Below are 20,937 nucleotides of genomic sequence, written 5' to 3'. Positions count from 1 at the left end.
CACTTTTAGACTCCATCCGTGGTCTTCAACCCACAATAGAACACACATGTCTCATGAACATATAAAACTGACAAACAATAAATAAATGTAGCAATAACAACCAACTATCCAGTTGGCATGCTCACTTTATTTACTTTACCCTTTCAGCGTCTCCCTAAAATGTGTGTATAATATCTCAATTATGAAATCACTGTGTCATTTGCAAAATTTCTGATTATGCTTTATAAAAAGTCCAACCAATGCTAATGTGTCCTAAAATACCACACACTGCTACCCTCTTAAGGCATTTGAATGTGAAATGATCATCCACAATACCATGAGAAGAGAAGAATTAAAGAGAGATTACCTGGGGTTAAGAGGATGACTGACATTGTGATGAGCGAGCACACAACTAAAATCACCAGCAGGGCAATTGCAATTCCCTTCCAGTTTCTCTGTGGAGGGCTGTTACTTCCCAGTTCCTACCAAGACAGAAAAAGAGGTTTCATAATTACACATGCTCCAGGAGAAAAATATTCATAAAAGAATGATTCAGTGCATAGCACAATCACAGTTTGAAAGCTGATTAGAATCCATTTCCTCTTCAGTAATTCATTTAATTACCCAAAAATGCATACATTGTAAATGGCTATCTTTCATTGAGTCGGGGGAGGAATTTGATTTCTCTACAAGATAAACTAGCAGAGATTTTTTGGCCTGCTGTCTAAATTGTAGATGGTGTTCAAATGCATTGGCTATCAACACCAGGACAAGAGCCAAAATATTTTGCAGAATAATTATGGACATAAAATGTGTCCATGTATACTTATATGTGCTACAGTATATACTATGTCAACATTTAAGTGTGAACATATTTGAAATGATACTTTTCTAACTGAATGAGGGGAAAGAAGAGAATTTGAAAAGTCATTCAAAACATCCCTTACCACAGAGCAGTGAGAACTGGTTGGCCTAGAAGGTTCATTTAAAACTGTTTTACCCTCATTCATAACCCCTCAATGCAGGTAGTAACTAAATTAAATGAGTATTTATATAGCAATGATTAATGACATTGTCTTGTGGGTTAACCTGCATGATATTAGCACAAACATAGGACGACAGAGAAGAATAAACATGAGTATCTTTCACTATTCTCAAAATAAAGCTACTCGTTTGTTTTATTCAGATGATCTGTATTAAGTTCTTTTGATTGGAAATGTTAAAGCTAAACTCACTAAAGCAAAGCACAAACCACATAGACTGAAAATGAATGTCAGCTTTACTATGCAATGAAGTTTATAAAACATGGAGCCTGTCATTTCTTCCTTAAGTCTACACTTCAATCTTAGTTGATTTACTCCAAGTACAGTCTTCTTTCATCAGCAACAGCTAATTGATTTGGAGGAAAATAAAGCAAAACATGAGTGTATCCAGTTCATTACTGGAGCATAAATCACTCACAACAGAGATAGAGAAGCTTTGAATTAAACAAATATGGAATAAAAATACTTTATAGCTTGTAAATGGGTTTCTGTGACTCACAGATTAAAGCACTGATGCCAATTTTCATACCGCAATTTTGGCACAGAATTTAGCTTTCAACATAGTAAACTTAAAGAACTACACTCTCAATAAACAAAAGACTTTCAAGTAGAGGCAGTGTTTTGCAGTTTGCTTTTCTCCTTGAATCAACAACACTGTCATTCTGATTAAACATATACAGCAGGGATCAGTTCCAGCGGTTACTTGTTGCTTTGTTTGGTTTATAAATGATTCTCCATACCTATCTTCAAATGATGCAAATTTTCCAATACCTCTATTATCCTACAGGTTTTCATTTTCTACAAAACTCAAGTATGTGGCTCCCACAAATCATTAGCTTTAGAGAGATGAGACTTCAAGACAAACAATAATTTTGTGACTACAGACCTTTGTCTGGAGCACAAAATTCCTGCATGTTGGTAGGTGTGTGCTGTGTTGACCTGTGATTCTCACTAATAATGCCCTATAGAAAGACTTCTAGGAGCCAGTGACAGATGCAGGCAGATCACTGAAGTAAATCACAGATTCTGCTGGCTCTGAAAGTTACAAACACTCATTGACAGAACCAAGAGAGAATGAAAACAATAGCAATACAAGCAGAAACCAACAGTTAACACTTTCATATTCATCAACACTAAAGTATGCTAGTCTCAGAATGCAAGGAAAAGGTGTGTGGGGGAAACAGATTTAGCAGCTCTACCTCCCTTTCACCCCAATGAAAGGATCAATGGCAGAGTCACATTGATGGTTTGTGACCTGATAAACTGTCAAAATCAAGACAAACTGGAATGACTCCTGGTTGTGATGTTCAGTTTTTGAATATTATAGAACCATGTAATATTCTCATAGAGACATTGTCCAACAGAGTATTAATAACTTTGATATTTTACTATATATCTGATGTTGTACTAAGTACTTTATATTCATGACCTCATACAATCTTCATAGTTATCAAGTGACATTACTATTTTTCTGACATTTGGAGTAAAAAAATCAATAAAAATCAATTAATTACCATTAATAAATGAGAAATTGGAAAGTCTGGCTTACCATTCCCCATCACTGTAATGTGCCACTTTTAAAAATAATTATTTTCAGAATGAGTACATTAACAACTAAATCAATAAATCATCTGTATGCCTGCACAATATAATGGTTAAATAACATTTTTTGAGGAAAAACTCACAGGGATACTCTGAATTCTGTGATGCTTGAAAATAAATTCATATTTTTACAGTTACAGCACCTAGGGAACTGTATCTTTTAAAATGATGAACTCTTATTTGAGTTAGAAATATGTGTCTATCCATAAAGTGAAATGTATAGGAATGTCTTATTCTTGAAAATTCACTCAGCAAACATCTAGGCATTTCCAAATCTCAGTTTAATATTTGATGACTGCATGATCTCTTACTCTAATTTTCCATTCCCTTGTCATACTCTTTACATTCCATATTTTTCTACTATCTCTCTAATTTTGGTGACACTTGGCTTTAAAATTGGGTTTCATACTTACTGTCCTAACACTTGATTGATATTCCAGCATTGTTTTGCTGAAATTCTGAGATGAAAGCTAAAGAACTTTTCTGCCCAGGCTGGATAGAACTGTGATCTTCCAGACCACAACCTCCTAAATACTGAAGGTCACAACATAAGCATGCAACACCAACTTAAAATATTCCTGCAATATGTTTCACTATGTCAGCATATTCTCTAAAGTCTTTTCATGTCCATACTCTATGGAAAATTCAAGTACAAATGCATTATTACAAATAATTGTCCATATATCTAGCCTATGTCATCATGATGTCCTTGGGAGGACAAACTTGACCTTGGTAATCATTTCCCACACTTGATTTAATTTCCAGTCATATCTCCAATCCACTTCTAATTCTGCCCCATTCAAGCTCTTTGGTTATAAATGACTTTTTGTTGGTTGATCAGGGATAAAGGCCTGTCCAGATTTCTGTTTGAAAAGATGCCCACAGAGTTGTTTTTTTTTTAGGCTGAGACTCACTTAAGTACATAAGCAGTCTCAATGTTTACTGAAAAAAATTCAATAAAAACCCTCAATGTTTGTTAAATGGGGTAACATATTCTATCCATTCATTTCCTGCTAAATAGCTTGCAAATTTAAATTACCTTTATTTGAATGATTTCATTGTATTTATGATATGTACATTTTTATCAGTCAATAATTTCAAATCTGGATTGGTGAGAAACTGATTATTATAATTATATTGAATAATTTAAAAATTCTTGAGCAACATATGCAGGTCTGATTTGAGAAACTTTGAGACAGAAGAATTCAATAGTTAGTAGAATCCCTATAAATCATACCATGTATCACTTAACAAAATTTACTGGACTATCTAAATCAAATGCAGGAAGGTATATAAATTAAAATACAATTTGCCTCAATGAGTATAAAAGTTATTGAGGGATTTGTTAACCTTATAAATAAGGTTAAATACAAATAAAACAGAAAAATCACAAAACTTGCAATGGGATATGAAGTAGAAACTATTAATTTCCTCATATTGATATAAAATATTTACTTAACACAGTCAATATTTCCTTTCAAAAGGTAATATTGAGTTTATAGAACTATCCAAAATCTGGTTGAAAAATTCAAAGGAATTCTTTTCCATGTGGTATATTAAACAATTATATATACGCATATATGTATATATATAATATATACATGTGTGTATGTGTGCGTGTGTGTGTTATGTATATACATTTTTTTCTGATTTTCCTCTGTGGATAGATATGTGGCTCAGGCCTGTAGTCCAAGCTACACAGCAGAGAGGGAAATAATATTTTTAGTCCTACACAAGGAAAAAGTCATTTTAGCTAAATCTACAAACTGCCTTTATTTTTTTTCTTTCACCAATATGTTAATATGAGAATGTATCAGAAGATATCCCTAAGAAAGGGAAACAATTGTTCTCTAAGCAGTGTGCAAGTTAAGGGTACTACTGTGACCTTCAGACAGTCTGTTTTTTTTTTTCTAGAAAATGCTTTTTGTATATGTCATCACACTAGTTATTTTATCGTACCAAATATTTCCTAAAATTGAGATTCATAACATTCAGAATTCCCTGCTTTTCTAGTTTCTTTGATGTACAGGCTACATATTAAACAGATGACATAATCTGATCCCAAGTTTCACGTGTTAAAAAAATGGATTCTTGCCGGACACCAGTGGCTGAAGCTTGTAATCATAGCTACTCAGGAGGCTGAGATCTGAGGATCGCGGTTCATAGCCAGCATGGGCAAAAAAGTCCATGAGATTCTTATCTCCAATAAACCACCAGAAAACTGAACACGGTGCTGTGGCTCAAGTGGTAGAGCGTTAGCCTTGAGCTTAAGAGTGCAGGGACAGTGCCCAAGCTCCATGATCCCCCCCCAAACAACAACAACAACAACAACAAAAGCACTTGGATGCTTAGGCTTCCTTGGTTGCGTCTGTCCAAGAAGTTCCTCACTCCGGTGCAATCTATGAACCAACGCCATCTGAAAGGTTGTTTCATGTACAAAGAATAACATTTGGCCTTATCTCAGACATTCTGAATTTCCAGGGCCAAAGAAGCCCAAAGATGACTTCTTTTAGCAAACTCTGGAGGTGGTTTTGTTCTGTGCTGAGGCTTGAGAAGCTTCTTAAAAGCATTGATGCTCTAAGTACTGTCGTGTCACCTGTGAGGTACAGATGAAAACGGTACCATCCTACTCCAGACCTCCTGAGTTCAGGAAAAGAGATGAGAAATCTTCATTTCAACAGTCTCTCCACATGATCCCAGTGCACATGCAAGTTTTGGAACTCTATCAGAGAAAATAAGTCGTGGAACTTCTAAAATTACTTATCTCAGAGGAATTTGGTGGGTGGGTGTGGGTTTTTTTTTTAAGTCAAAATAACTGAATTTTATTCTCCATTGCTCTATGGGCTAGTTCTGGTAGGCACACAATTGAGTTAATCTGTACAAATGTAATTGCAAGTTAACTACTCATGATGAGACATGATCAGGTTTATTAGTCTTCTCTTGTACTTGCTATTTTCTTCTGTACATGCTTCCAACTGAATCAAGTTTCTTCTGACCAGGGTATTCCCACACTTCCTTGCCTCCCTCTCCACACCCAGCAAAGCACCTAGAGTCTTCTCTCAAGCACCATCAGAGCTTCATGTTTTCAGGAATAAGAATGGGGATGCATCTCAACAAGATGAAGATGGAGGGAAGAGATAATTAACTCATCTGAAACTGAGAGAGGAAAGATATCTCCTCGGTGATGTTGCCAGTTTCTATCAGTTCCTATATATGTGTGTTAAAGAGCAATAAAAGAATGTCACAAATTGAATAAATCGTCCTGCATTTGTGAGATTGCTTGTCCAGCATGAGTTGCTAACAGAGTAGAAAATTCTTAAGAAGTTTTATTTTAGAAAATGTAGACTCTAAATATAACCTGCTACATCTGCTCAAATTTGTAGAATTCAACAAACTAGCCTTATTGTGTCTTTAATGCTTAGTAGAATTTTGGGTAAAAAATATATATATTTGCTAAATACATAAACAAATTCACAACTAGTTTTTGCTATTTTCTTAATAATGATAATTTTGTTTATTATTATTATCTTTATTGTTCTGTGTTCTGAACTTAGCACCTTGAACTTACTAGACAGGCACTGTTAAAATTTAGACCATATCTCCAGCTTTTATCTTTTTTGACACTGGTTATTTTGAAGACAGGATCTTTCTCCAAACATGAAAAAGCATGGATTGTTTTTCTCCTATTTGTGTTTCTTTTTGTCAGTGGGATGAAAGCATATATGACCATGACCAGCAACTGAAGAGGAGGAGTTTCCAGAACTTCTGATTCAGGATAGCTTCAAAGTGTAATTCCATGATCTATATCGGAAACCACTAGGATTAGATGTTTGGGCTACTGCTCTTGGAGATTTCTTTTTCTCTCCATTGACAGTCCTTTCAGAATTTCAACTTTACTTTTAAAATAATTTTAAAAAATAATTCTATATCAGAGTGTGACAGAAAAATCATGCGTCTAATGTGCAATGTTCATTGTAGAGTATAAACCTACCAGCCTCGTCTGTATACCCATTCATTAATAATTACTTGTATAAATTAAGATAAAATAAAGCTTTCATCTTTCTGGCATCAAACAGGAATAGCAGCATGTGGCCAAATTATGCTTTGGGGCATTGTCTGATGTAGCCAGCATGGTACAAAATCCACTCCCCACTTCTCTACCTCCTAGAAATATCACCGCCTCATGTTGCTCACATATAAAGTAAAGGTGATACTTTAATGTGATTTTTTTTAACTTTTCAGGAAATAATGAATGTGCAAATGGGCTGCAACTGTTAAGTATATAGCAATTTGAACTGTGTGGTAATCTTGAAGAAAATTGAAGAATTAAAGATATAAAAAAAAATGTCCACAAGAATTAACTCTCATTGTCAGGAAAAGATTGTATCCAGATCTTAGGACCTGGATACTGTCCCTTAGTCTTTTTGTTTAAGTGCTCTAACATTTGAGCTACAGTTCCACTATCTACTTTTAGCTAGTGAATCAGAGATAAGTGCCTTACAGTAAGTGTCTTCCTGGCCTGGATGGCTTTGAATCTTAGATCCTTAGATCTCCGCCTACTAAATAGCTAGGATTATAGGTTTGAACCACAAGCACTCAGTGTGCATGCTTGCTTGCTTCCTTCCTTTCTTTCTTTCTTTCCTTCTTTCCTTCCTTCCTGTTTGAACCACAAGCACTCAGTGTGTATGCTTGCTTGCTTGCTTCCTTCCTTCCTTCCTTTCCTTCTTGTTTTTTTTTTTTTTTTTTGGTTGGTCTTGAGGCTTGAACTCTGGGCCTGGGTGCTGTCTCTTAGCTCTTCAGCTCAAGGCCAGCGCTCTACCACTTGAGCTACAGCGCCACTTTCAGTTTTCTGGTGGTTTATTAGAGATAGGACTCTCACAGTCTTTCTTGCCTGGGCTTGCTTTGAACCACGATCCTCAGATCTCAGTCTCCTGAGTAGCTAGGGTTACAGGTGTGAGCCACAGGCACCTGGCTTGCTTCTTTCTTTTCTTTCTTTCTTTCTTTCTCTTTCTTTCTTCCTTCCTTCCTCCCTCCCTCCGTCCCTCCCTCCCTCCCTCCCTCCCCACTCTTTCTTTCCTTCCTTCCTTCTTTCTCTCTCTTTCTTTCTTTCCTCTCTCTCACTCTTTCTGTGTTTTGTTGAGATGTCTTTAAATTCTTAATGAACATACACATTTTTGAAGTCTAAATAGGGAATTCATTTGTTGTTTAGGAAAATATTTATTAAACTGATAGGGGAAAGAAGAAACAGGAAGGCAGAAAAAAAGAATAAAAAGAAGTTGGATGAGTCTTCAAAGAAATGCAAATATTTTCATCAATAGTAATGTCCATCAAACAACAGAAGAACAAAGTAGAAAATAAAATATTTTGAAATACTCAGCAATGTCATATAATATTTTAAATGAAAATAAGTCTGGAGAAGAGAGCCCCTTGAGAGTATTAGATTTTGTTTGCTAAGATCAAATCTCTTCTGATCTTTAGCCAGTTAAAAATCAGATCTGAAAAAAAGGGTTAGATATGAAAGGCAGACAAATGTCACCCAGACTGAGAAAACTCATTTCCCATTATTTTCCTCTTCAAGGTGTATGTAATGTGGTTCCTTCTTCTGCTAGTTAAAGGTTGGCATTGCCCAGGTGTCAAATTAAGATTCCAAACAAAGGTTAAGCAAAATACGATGGCTTTGATGGAATAAGATGCACTGTGGCTTCTAGCTAAGTTCAAGGTCAGCATTATTAATTTGCTCTTCATAACACAATTGACCTTTAGATGCTGCTGAGCAACTGTAGGAGGTTTTGGCAATTCACCAGCTCTCCCTATCCTACTAACTGTGCTTCTTCTTATCATCACTGTTTCTAAGCCAGAAACTATCCCAGTGGAAGCTGGAGTGCCCTCTCAAGCTTCAGTGCAGAGGCCAGGGCAAAGTTGCTGGATGGGAATGATACAAGTTCATAAAACAGCAGCCAATCAGAGAATTGTGGTCTATTAAACTTTCAGATGGCAGGAGAAGCTGATAAACCAAAATCTGTCTGAAAGCCAAATGAGAGGAGGAGGCTATCAAAGAATGAAATAAGAAGCACTAAATAATGAGGAATACAAATGTGAATGTAATTGTTTGGTGTCACAACCTTACAGAAAACAGGAAGGAGACCCACCAATAAGAAAGACATGGAATTCTCACTGTTTAACCCAAGGTCAAGCACAATGGTGAAGATGGGCTGAAGTGTTCACTTCTCAAGGCATGTATATGCCATGAGCAGTCTTTTTCTGCCAGATTTCTCTTCTAAGTAACTTTCCTATCACCTTTACAATGTTCACATCTTTTCTGAATGCTTCTCTTGCCAGATACAAAGACTGAAGTTATTAATCTGCCCTAAGCTTTCTGGTAACATACTTGGTGCATTGGTCAGGAAGGTAAAGATTACTTTTGTCCTTTGCTACCTTGGACTACTCAAATGGTTACAGTCAGACTTCTCTTTCAGTAAAAAAAATGCTTGGCTCTCAGGAGTCAAACCATATGGACATAGAGATAGATCTTTTATATAAGTCAACATTTTATTTATCTCTACATTCATTTACTGAGCATCTATGACTTACTAATTCTGAAAAACTGAATATTAAACATTTGATCCTTTCTAAAATTTTCAGGTCTTCTCTTAAAGGGGAAGAACTTGTATCTTTTTGCTTTTTTTTTAGTTTTAAGGTGACACACAACATGTGTATAGAAGAACATTTTAATACTTGTTTATAGAGAGAAATTTAATATCATAATGAGGCAGCTACAGCTAAGATATTAATTTTATAATGTTTTCTTCAAAAGGAAAAAAGTACAAGTTAATGAAATGGAGCAGAACAAAAACTAAATGTGCTTTTGATTATTGTTATTGCTTTTGATATTAAAAAGTGTTAATAAACATGACTTGCATATTTCAAAATAAAAGAAATAAGGAATTATCTGTCTGCTGTAGTAATCACCATTCTATGCTTCTTTTAATTATAAATTTAAGAATCTCCATGCATTTAACATTCTCTGATACTCTGATTATTAGTTCAATCTAATATACATATACATAGACAATGCAATTAAGGAAAAATAAGTTAACAGAGTTTGGGTCTTTATTGACATCTGTAGTAAAGTAGTATTCTGTCGATTTCCAGACACTCTATGGACTAGGAATAATTAATCAAGTCCAAGGTAAGTTGTACTTTATCTGTGTGCATCACACATAATTTCTGCTCTGCGTAAAGCTGAAATTCCTGTGTGGAGGAATTACTCCTTCAAAGGCAGCCACTGTGTCTATTCATATGCAGAAGAGAGATTTCTTTTTGCCTGGTATCTTGAATAGAGAAGCCAGTATCTGCAGCAGTCCCTAGAATGTCCAATTTAAAAGTAGAATATACTGTGGCTCCATATATTTTCAAAGGTGGATTGCCTGAAAGTTCACTTTGCCTGAATTATTCCATTATAGGTAATTTAAGCAAAATTTTGCGTAGTACTCTGTGTGTGTGTGTGTGTGTGTGTGTGTGTGTGTGTGTGTGTTTTCATTCACCATACTAAAGGAACAAAATCTTTTCCAACTAATGTCTTCATGGGGCACTGGGTAAAAGGGAGGGTGACTACCCAACTCCCAAGAAAAGCTAACCAAATTAATGTCTCTTCCCCTGTAAATTCCTCAGTGCTTGTCCAGGATGGAGAAATGCTGATTTATTTTGTGCTGATGCTGATTAGCAAAACAGAATAATTTTTGACAAGGTTGTGACACTGCATACAGTATTTGATTCAATCCAATTGTAGGTTCCTTTATTAAAACAACAGAAGCGTAGGTAAGTCCTGGTGGCTCACACCTGTAATCCTAGCTACTCAGGAGAGTAAGGTCTGAAGATCATGGTTCAAAGCCAGTATGGAAAGCATAGAGTCCCTGAGGCTCTGATCTCCAATTAGTCACCAAAATGACTGATGTGTAGCTGTGGCTAAAAGTAGTGCTAGAGCCTTAGCGTTGAGCAAAAGAGCACATGAACAGTGCCCAGATCAAGAATTTATGCCCCAAGATACCCCCACACATATAAATATCACCTAAGATTAAAAGTTTCAGATTAACAGCAGATACATCTAACAGGTTTACTCCTTTTTACTAGATAATTCACAGAAAAGGGTTTTGTTTTGTTTTGTTTTTGTTTTCATTTTGTTTTTTGTAAGTGGCAGAACTTGAACTCTGGGCCTGGGCACTCTCCCTCAGCTCTTCAGCTCAAGGCTAGCACTCTACCACTTGATCCACAGCACCACTTCTGGTTTTCTGGTGGTTTATTAGAGAAAAGAATCTCACAGATTTTCCTGCCTGGAAACTGGAAAAGATTTTGTTCCTTTAGTATGGTGAATGAAAACACACACACACACACACACACACAAACACACACACACACTGCTTTGAACTGTGATAATCAGATCTAAGCTTCCTGAGTAGCTAGGAATACAGGTGTGAGCCACCAGCATCTGGCTCAGAAGAAGTTTTTGAGGATATGTTTTTAGAAGCATTCAAAGAGAATACGTCAAACACAATTCTGGAAGTCCAATAAGTAAGTATGTAAGTAAAGAAACAAATAAATAAGTAAATGGAAACACAGAATAGAAAACACTAATAACATCATACTAGAATAAAATCTCTGTGAAAGCTAATCTGTTCACCAGTATGTGAACACCATGGAAGCCTAATATTTCTCTTTGTTGAGTATATTCACAAAGTCTAATATTTATGGGAATTCTAATATACATATACATATAGAGAGAGAGAAGAAAGGAAGAAAGAAAAGAATAAAGGAAGAAAGAAAGGAAGAAAAAGAAAGAAAGAGAGAGAAAGAAAGAAAGAAAGAAAGAAAGAGAAAGAGAAAGAAAGAAAGAGAGAGAAAGGGGAAGATGGAAGAAAGGAAGGAAGGAAAGAGACAAAAATAAAAACAAAATACTTAGTCTCTAAGACTAAAATCAAGATCTGTTTCAGATCACCTACTAATGAATATGTATCCACACACTGTGATTACTTTGTACATCTTGGTTTAAAACTACTTTCCAAAATAATTCAATGACCACAGGCTGGAGGAAGTACCTCCCCAAGCTTTCATCACACTTTGGCTTACTTTTGTGTTAGTACTTCTCTGATTGTCCATTTTCCTAGATTTCTTTTCCTGTAAGATTATATCTTTATGGATGCATATTGAAGAGGTTGGGGATGAATGGTATGAAATGTACGCTACTAGGGAAAGCCAATAGCTTCATTTTTAGTAAATGTATATTTCCTCAGTTGTTTTTCATAGTAGAAACTTTTGTATTTTGGTTGTTTTTTAATCTCTGGATTTGGTTCTTGTGGAAGACAATGGGCATATAAGTTTCATCTTATAGGCTTAGTTTGTTGATTCTGAAATACTCAAGAATTACAGAGTTCCATGTGGTTTCTGAGTTTAATGATCATCTTAGTTTTGATTTGCTGTAGGAAAAAATACCAGCAGCTGGACAGTTAACAAGAGAAATGTTTGGTTAGGTCCAAGAGCATGGCACCAGTATGTGCTTTGCACTTACTTGGTGAGGGGGTCCACGGAGGTTCAGCTTATTATGGAAAAGCAGAAAAAGGAGAGGAGAGGGGAATTAGGCAACTAAGAGCCTGGGTTCCCCAGAGACTGAATGGAGGCTTGAGGATTGCTTCCTAATAACCCCCTCTCATGGTAACAGCCAGTCCTCAAACAACAGGAAACCACTCCCATTGCAAACCCATTAAAGGGTTTGCAGGGCCATTAAAGGCCCTGTTACTTTTCAACACTGTTATCTTAGGGAACTGAGCCTCAATATGCATTTTTGTGGATACAAACTATATCTCAGCCATAACAGTGATCAAGTATGAACCTTCTGTAGGCACATTTACGTCCAGGGACTCTACCATAGTAGTCCTTTGTCTTTTTCTTCCTCTTTTTCCCCTAATACTCCTGCAAATGTATACATTCCACTTATGCAGTATGTTAGTCTCAGTCTATTCTTTGTTACTAAATTCTACAGTTCCTAAACAGATGAACACAATATCCTTCATGTTTTTCTTATAAAAAAACTATGTTGTAATGTCATAAAAATTACAGGGTGGTATAACAATGAATTAGCAGAAGAAAAATAAAACCTGCTGCAGATCTGTTCCCAATCCATAGAAAAATTATTTTTATTGTATTATTTATTGTAAAGATACTGTACAGAGGGGTTACAGTTACATGAGTAAGGTACTGAGTATATTTCCTCTCAAACATTTTTACTCCCTCCTTTGCTGTTCCCAACAATCCCTTCCCTCCCCACCTCCCCAACTCCTCCCTTCACAACCCCCACCTCACAAAGTTGTAAAGTTCATTTTTAATATAGTGTCTTGTGCATCTCATTGTTACAATGGGTCAGCCAGTATCCTTGTTTAAGCATTTTGTTATTTCCTTTCCCCTCACCAAATTAGAAAAAAATGTATATACAAGATGTAGGGTACCAGAACCAAATGCATTGTAAACAGGGGTTATATTATGGGGGAAGAACATACAAAAGAAATTGCATAGTACATTATAAGCACATTTATAGTAACAGCAACAAAGATTAAAAACTCTTGTGTCTCTCTCTTGGGGTTCTTTTCACTTAGTACCATCTTATATGGTCATATGTGCATTGCTATTGACATTTTCTACTTGTCTGGTAAGATTATCCTCCAAATATACTAGTTACTGCAAATAAGTGAACCCATGGGACCCATGTGGCTTAATTCACATTATATAATTTTTTCCAAGCCTTTCCACTTCCTAACAAATGCGGCAGTGTCATTCTTCCTATGGAAGCATAGAAATAGCAGCAGCAATAGGAACCTTCCCACCCAAGAAAAGGCCAGGACAAGATGGATTTACAGCGGAATTCTACAATGCCTTCAAAGCAGAACTCACACCAATACTCCTCCAACTCTTCAATGAAATTCAAAATGAAAGTTCACTACCAAGCTTTCTCTATGAAGCCATCATAACCAGGCAGGGACTCATCAAAGAAAAAGAAGTATAGATCCATTTCTTTGATGAACTTTGATGCAAAGCTTCTCAATAAAATTATGGCCAATCGACTTCACAACTCATCAAAAAAATCATACACTGTGATTAAAAAGGATTCATCTCAGGGATGCAAACCTGGTTCAATATACACAAATCAATATAATTCATCACATCAACAAGAGCAAGGATAAGAACGACATGGTTATCTCAATAGATGCAGAAAAAGGATTTGACAAGATTCAACACCTTGGAAAAACTAGGAATTCATGGAATATTCCTGAATATAATCAAGGCTGTGTATGACAAACATCCAGCCAGCATTATACTTAATGGCGAAAGCTAAAGCCATTTCCTCTAAACTCAGGAACAAGACAAGGATGTCCCCTTTCTTCAATTTTCTTCAACTTAGTATTAGAATGCCTCACTATAGCAATAAGACAAGATGCAAACATGAAGGGGATCCAAATAGGGAAGGCTGAAGTAAAACTCTCCCTCTTTGCAGATGACTTTATTTTGTATTTAAACAACCAGATGGACTCCACTCCCAAGTTACCCAAGCTGATTTGAAACTTTGGCAAAGTAGCAGGGTATAAAATTAATCATCAGAAATCAACGGCTTTCCTGTATGTCAACAATGAAAGCACGGCTGAAATCAGGAGAGCAACTCCTTTTGTAATAGCCCCACAAAATATAAAATGCCTTGGAGTTAACTAAAATAGAAAAATTATTGTCTTCATGAATCTAGTGAACTTGTGTGACAGTCACAAGAAGAAACACACAGTGCTCACTGATTCTCAGCCATTCTAATTCGTATGATGTGTATATCTTCATGTCTTAATAAATAAATGTTGTAATAAATATCTTAATACAATATTTTGCCTCATGCTTGCTAACTAATTTCTAGAAGTTAATTAGGCTTCCCTAATGAACTGAACGCCATTTCCCAGAAAGGCTTGAACAGACTGACATTTCACATGTGGCCTGTGATACCATATTTTTCTCTTAAAAAATAAATTTATATGTTGGTGCTGTGGTTTATTTACCTATGTTATTTCTTTAACTCTGTAACTCTGAGCTGGACACTGGTGACTCATGCCTGAAATTCTAGCTACTTAGGATGTTTCAAAGCCAGTCTAGGCAGGAGAGTCCATGAGACTCTTATCTCAAATTCACCACCAGAAAACTGGATGTGGAGTTGGAGCTCAAAGTAGTAAAGAACTCAGAGACAGTGTCCAGGCTCTGAGATTAAGCCCCACAACTGACAAAGAAAAAAAATGGTACATCTAAAGATCCATTTAATGTGTTTCTTATAAACATCTCACGATCTCTTCCTTATAACTGAAAGCCAAGACTTGTAGGTAAGTATATCCATCAAAATGGAAAGCATATTATGAGAAATACAGGTATCCAGGTGGTCCACCTGGCTGAATGATAGCCAGACCTTGGCATTCACCTGGTTTTCTGATTTTCACAATAGATACATTCAAAGGATTCATTCAACAGCTTCAATATGTATTTAGCAGCATCACATCTTAACACACCATTGGATAATGCTCAGACCCTCAGTAAAGAAGTTTCATTTTAGTAAACATGTTTTTTATAGGTACAGGAATCTATTTTAGTAGAAGAAGATCAACATCAACAATAATATAATAATATATCAGGTACTAAAAACTTAGTATCAATGATGGATCATATATATACATATGATTTGATGTATATTCATATATATATAATGACCCACACAATATTAAAATACAGATACCTATATATAGATAAACATATATGTATTTGTATGTGTATGACTGTGTGGGGAGATAGAGATAAAAATACTGCTTTGTTTTTTTGGCAAAAATAGTGTACAAAGGGGTTACAGTTACTTGGGTAAGGTAGTGAGTACATTTCCTCTCAAGCATTGGTACATCCTCCTTTGTTTATCCCCTACCATCCCTTCTATCGCCACCTCCCTAACACATCCCCCCCCCTCCAAGTTGTAAAGTTCGTTTTCAACATAGTGTCTTGTACATCTCATTGTTACAATGGCTAAACATGTATCCTTATTTCATCATTTTGTTATTTTTCATCCCCTCCCCATATTAGAAAAATGTATATATAAGAGGCAGGGTACCAACATCAAATACAGTGAAACAGGGGCTATACTGTGGGGAAAGTACATACAAAAGAAACAAAAAAAAATCACATAGCACATTTTAAATACATTGAAAACAACAGCAAGAAAGAAAAAAAACAGTTGTGTTCCTATCTTGGGGTTCACTTGACTTAAAATCATCTTATATGGTCATATGTACATAGCTTTTGTCCTTTTCTGCTTGTCCTAGACTTATACTAGTTATTGAAAATAAGGGAAACCATGGGACCTATGTTTCTTTGGACCTGTCTTACTTCACTTAATATAATTTTTCTGAGTCTTTCCATTTCCTAACAAATGGGGTAATGTCATTCTTTCTGATGGAGGCATAGAACTCCATTGTGTATATATACCACATTTTCTTGATCCATTCATCTACTGAGGGGCATCTAGGTTGGTTCCATATCTTAGCTATGGTAAATAATGCCGTGATATACTTAGTCATGCTGGTAGCCTTAATATGCCCTAGTTTGTGATCATTTGGGTAAATGCCCAAAAGTGGGATTGCTGGGTCATAGGGGAGCTATATGTGGAGTCTTTTTGGAAACTTCCATACTGCTTTCCTGCTTTCCTACAAACTGCTTTCCAAAGTGGTTGAACAAGTTTACACTTCCACCAGCAATGCAGTAAGGTTCCTTTTTGGCCACATCCCTTCTAGCATCTGTTATTAGATTTTTTGATTTTAGCCGTTCTAACTGTGGTGAGGTAGAATCTAATGTTGTTTTGATTTGCATTTCTTTTGTAGTCAGAGATGTTGAGCATTTCTTCATGTGTCTATTGGCCAGTCTTATTTCTTCTTCAGAGAAGTCTCTCTTTAAGTCTTTAGCCCACTCATTAATGGACCAGTCCTTTCTTTGAGGATTTCTTGTTGGGGAATTTAATTTTTTGAGTTCCAGGTATATTTTAGATATGAGACCCTTGTCTGCTGAATGGCTAGTGAAGATCTTCTCTCAATATGTGGGCTTTCTATTTATCTTGCTAGCTATGTCCTTTGCCACACATAAATTCTATAGTTTGATGCAATCCCATTTGCCCAACCTTTTTTTGATTTGTTGTGTTTCTGGGTCTTTATTGAGAAAATTTCAGCCTATGCCAAGGAGCCCTATTATTTCTCCTACTCCTTCCTGTAATGTTTTCAGGGTATCTGCTTGTCCCTCAAGGTCTTTGATTCATTTGGAATTGATTCTGGTGCAATATGCTATATAAGGATCTAACTTTAGTTTTCTATAATGACAGAGACAGAGATATCATGTTGGTACTTGGTCTTAAACTCAGGTTCTCTACTCTCCTTTGGCTTTTTCATTCAAGGCTAGTTCTTTTCAATTTGAGCCACATATCCACTTCTGATTTTTGGTTGATTAACTAGAGATAAGAGACTCCTGAACTTTCCTGCCCACATTGGCTTTGAACCATAATCCTCAGATCTGTTTCCTGAATAACTATGATTACAGATATAAGCCACTAGCACCTGGCGACAGACAATATTTTTATTACTAATTTACAGCATTCTCTCTCTACATCAAAAGAAAGGTTTTTCTATAAAAGAGTGTGCTGTCACACCAGCAGCAACATCATCTGACAAGTCTCATGTTTATCATGTTTCTTCATGACATCAATTGCTCTTGTACTTGACTTAATCTTCGTGGATCCAAGAATAGGCTATCACTCATATATACAAGGTAACATAGTTATGGAGTATCCTAAGCCATCAATGCTGTTTATACAGTGACAAAGTTACCTTTTAAAGACCACTCTCTCATTAAGCAGCATATGGCTGTACTACATCAATCACCCACTGAGCCTTTATTCCCCAAATCTACATGCCACTATAGAGAACACAACACCAGGGCAAGTATAGGATTAGTTTAAGAAAAATCCAAAGTTGGTTCACAGAGAACCTATTTTGCCTGGGTATTAATTTCTCTAAAGTTTGCTGTTTAGATGAATAATGTAGTACTTAAATAGCAATACAGAAAATTGGGCCCATCAACAGATATAACAAAGGACTGGATATAGATAGATAATTTTATAAATGGACTGAATATGTTCTCCGAAAACATTTTAGGATAGGGCCTGATACTGCCTGTGTTTCAAGGTTCAAGGAGAATTCTCAAAGGAAGATGTTTAACCTAAATGATTGCCTAAAATAACGCTTTGGAATTCTAGGTTTTTCTGATTACATACAGAAACTTACAGGAAAGGCAATCAATCTCCCTATTCTTAAGCCTTGGAAAACATAGTGTGTATATTGTAATGGATTTTCACAGAGTGCACAGTGGCACAGTGCTATAGATCTGTAAAATCCAGTCACCCTCAAGGCCTTTGTATTGATGAATGTGTTGAAAAATAATGAGTCTACAATGAGGATCTGGTCAGTGGCTATTTCTTCCACATAAAAGATCAGTTATAAAAGTCTCATGGCTACATAACTCACAAAAGCTGCCCAATATCAGATATTCTTTTTTTATTGTGAAAAAACTTGAGAATGAAAGGACTTAATATTAGAATATTTATCATTCAATTAAAGTAATTTTATGTAAATATGTGTATTAATAGAATATTAAAACTCTAGTGATAGAAATTGTTTCTAAGGGGAAGTATTGTGATAAATATATGCCAGTTCTGTGATTCTTTTCATATTTAAAGAGAAGAACAAAATGCACCATTAATTTACCAGGTGTTGGAAGTTACTGACGAGGAAAATTCAATATGTTATGTTGTTAAGTAAAGCTTAAATCTAGAAATGTTATGTGTTCAAATTTAATACCATTTTATTAATGATCTTGAGTATTTAGTCCAGGGACAATGGATGAAATGTTATGTAAGAAAGGACAACATCTGATCTGTGGTACTGTAATATATTGGAGTCCATACTGGTGAATTAGAGGTAGAGAGATGAGCAGATGGGCATGAGTAGTGTTATTCTTTCTCAGCAACTGAGAATTTATCTTTACCCCCTTTCAGAGGATGTAGGAATGTTTTTTTCTGGGCTACAGAGAAGATTGTCTTTCCAAAGTAATGATGGAATATTAGATGATCTTATTGCAAAGTCAAGGCAATTGATTTGTCATGACTTGGGGCTGGGGTCAGGGAGAGATGATATATTATATATCACCCTAAAGAGCTACTTAACATTCCACTATCAGCATTATGGACATAGATGATCACTTCCAAATAGGTGTTATTTTTAACTCTGTTCTCATCTCTACTTTAGGTCCCAAGCATGTTTTGATTTGTTGTATCAAATCTCCATGCATGGTTGTAGTCAATGATTAAAGAAAAGTATCTTTGCACAGAAATAGAAACTTTAAATATGAAAATTGTGTCAAACATGGGCTCTGCAGTAGATTGGTATCAGGCAACTTCATTTAAGGGAATTTTTTCCTATGAATTTACAATTTTAATCCCTTTTATATCAGAAGCATATAAAAACTAAATTCAGTAACTACCTCTCTGCTTATCTGTTGATCGTCTTTCTGTCTAGGTGACAGTGCTATGGATTGACCCAAAACCTGAGCCTGTTAAACAAACACTTTACTCAAATTTTAATCCTTTTACTAGATTAAATGCAGTGTCTACTCCAGGATTCTGGAAGGATTAGAAGAATATCAGGAACTTCAAACAGGTGAACATTACTTTATAAACTCTGTGATATTATCAAAATGCTTAAAAATAATTTAATTTTCACCTAATTTTACCTTAGTAATAGTTACAGATTTTCTTACATTGTCTTGGGTAGATTTGTTACTCAACAGCTTATTGTAACAATTTTCAAACAGGAAACTTTGAAGGAAATTCAGATCAAATAGCAATCTAGTGTCTAGATCCTATCAGTAATATTAATAGTTATATGTGCCTTATCACATAGCTCCCTACCCATATCTGTATATAAACATATAAAATACATAGAGGCAAATGTATATGATCATACGTAAATATATGCACGTGTATATGTATTTGCTTATAGGCAAATGTGTATATGTGTGCATATGTATGTGTATATAGGTGTATGCATATATACATATCTGTGTATATATACAGACACACACACAAATATACACAATATGCTATTAACTCTCCATGAATTGTTCCTCTCAAGAGGCAGACACACACACAAATATACACAATATGCTATTAACTCTCCATGAATTGTTCCTCTCAACCACTCTGTATTGTGTTAATTTGGAATAAATTTTATAATGACTTGAATATCAAAAGGTTGCAAAATTTTGCATGTGTTTCAAGGGATCATTCCATCCAACACTCATTTCACAACTTGTTTTGAACTTTTTGCTTAAGGTAATTTTTACTTAGGGAAAAGTGTTTATATCTGAAATGAGTCTGCTGTAATTTAATTTTCTAAATAATTGTATCTTTCAAATTTCAGTGAAAGTTTTCCCTGCTTCATTCCTACCCCAATTTTTCATTCAATAGGCCATTTTTCTTCGTTGTTCTCTTCATCTATATCAAAGTTATTTTCAGTATTATTAACTGTGAGGTTTTACATGTTCCATCTTTCTAGAGAGAAGATATCCAATGATGAAGCTCTCTTTCCTTAAGGCTTCTGGATCACAAAAGCATAATTCTGTTTTTAGTCTTGAATGTTACTCTCTACATTGGTGATTTTTACCCATTTCTTACAGAGAAGCTATGGTACACAGAATGGGAGACTTGAATATGCTTAGTGCCCATCTGTTTTTTTTAACATAGAAAATATTTTTATCACATTAGGAAGTACACTTTATATATCATGATCAAGGTGTAAATTTTTAAAAAAAATTTTATTGTGAAAATACTGTACAGAGGGGTTACAATTACATGGGCAAGATAATGAGTACATTTCTTATCAAGCATTGTAGCTTCCTCCTTTGTTTCCCCTTCCCATCCCTTCTCATTCTCCCCCTGGCCCCCCACCCAATCCTCCCCGCGGGTGCCCCCTCGCCCCCCCCCACGCACCAAAGTTGTAAAGTTCGTTTTCGACATAAGGACTTGTACATCTCATTGTTGCAATGGGTCACCTGTATCCCTATTTAAACGAATTGTTTTTCTCCTTCCCCTCCACAAATTATACCAACATGAAATAACAGTGAAAGCAGGGGTTATATTGTGGGGGAGGGACATACAAAG

At 35.6% G+C, this 20,937-nt stretch overlaps 1 protein-coding gene across 3 annotated transcripts in view; it reads right to left on the bottom strand.

Annotated features, from left to right (window-relative positions):
• Dpp10 (dipeptidyl-peptidase 10 (non-functional)) overlaps positions 1–20,937 on the bottom strand; it is a 1,450,850-nt gene that overhangs the window by 508,290 nt on the left and 921,623 nt on the right. For all 3 annotated transcript variants that reach the window (XM_013020704.1, XM_013020703.1, XM_013020705.1), the window contains exon 2: positions 347–461. In XM_013020704.1, coding sequence (XP_012876158.1) covers positions 347–461 — 115 coding nt within the window. The remainder of the gene's footprint in view (positions 1–346; positions 462–20,937) is intronic.

The sequence above is a fragment of the Dipodomys ordii genome, unplaced genomic scaffold, assembly GCF_000151885.1.
Source record: "Dipodomys ordii isolate 6190 unplaced genomic scaffold, Dord_2.0 Scaffold52, whole genome shotgun sequence".
In the NCBI taxonomy this organism is placed as follows: domain Eukaryota; kingdom Metazoa; phylum Chordata; class Mammalia; order Rodentia; family Heteromyidae; genus Dipodomys; species Dipodomys ordii.
This window is presented reverse-complemented; position numbering and strand designations above follow the sequence as displayed.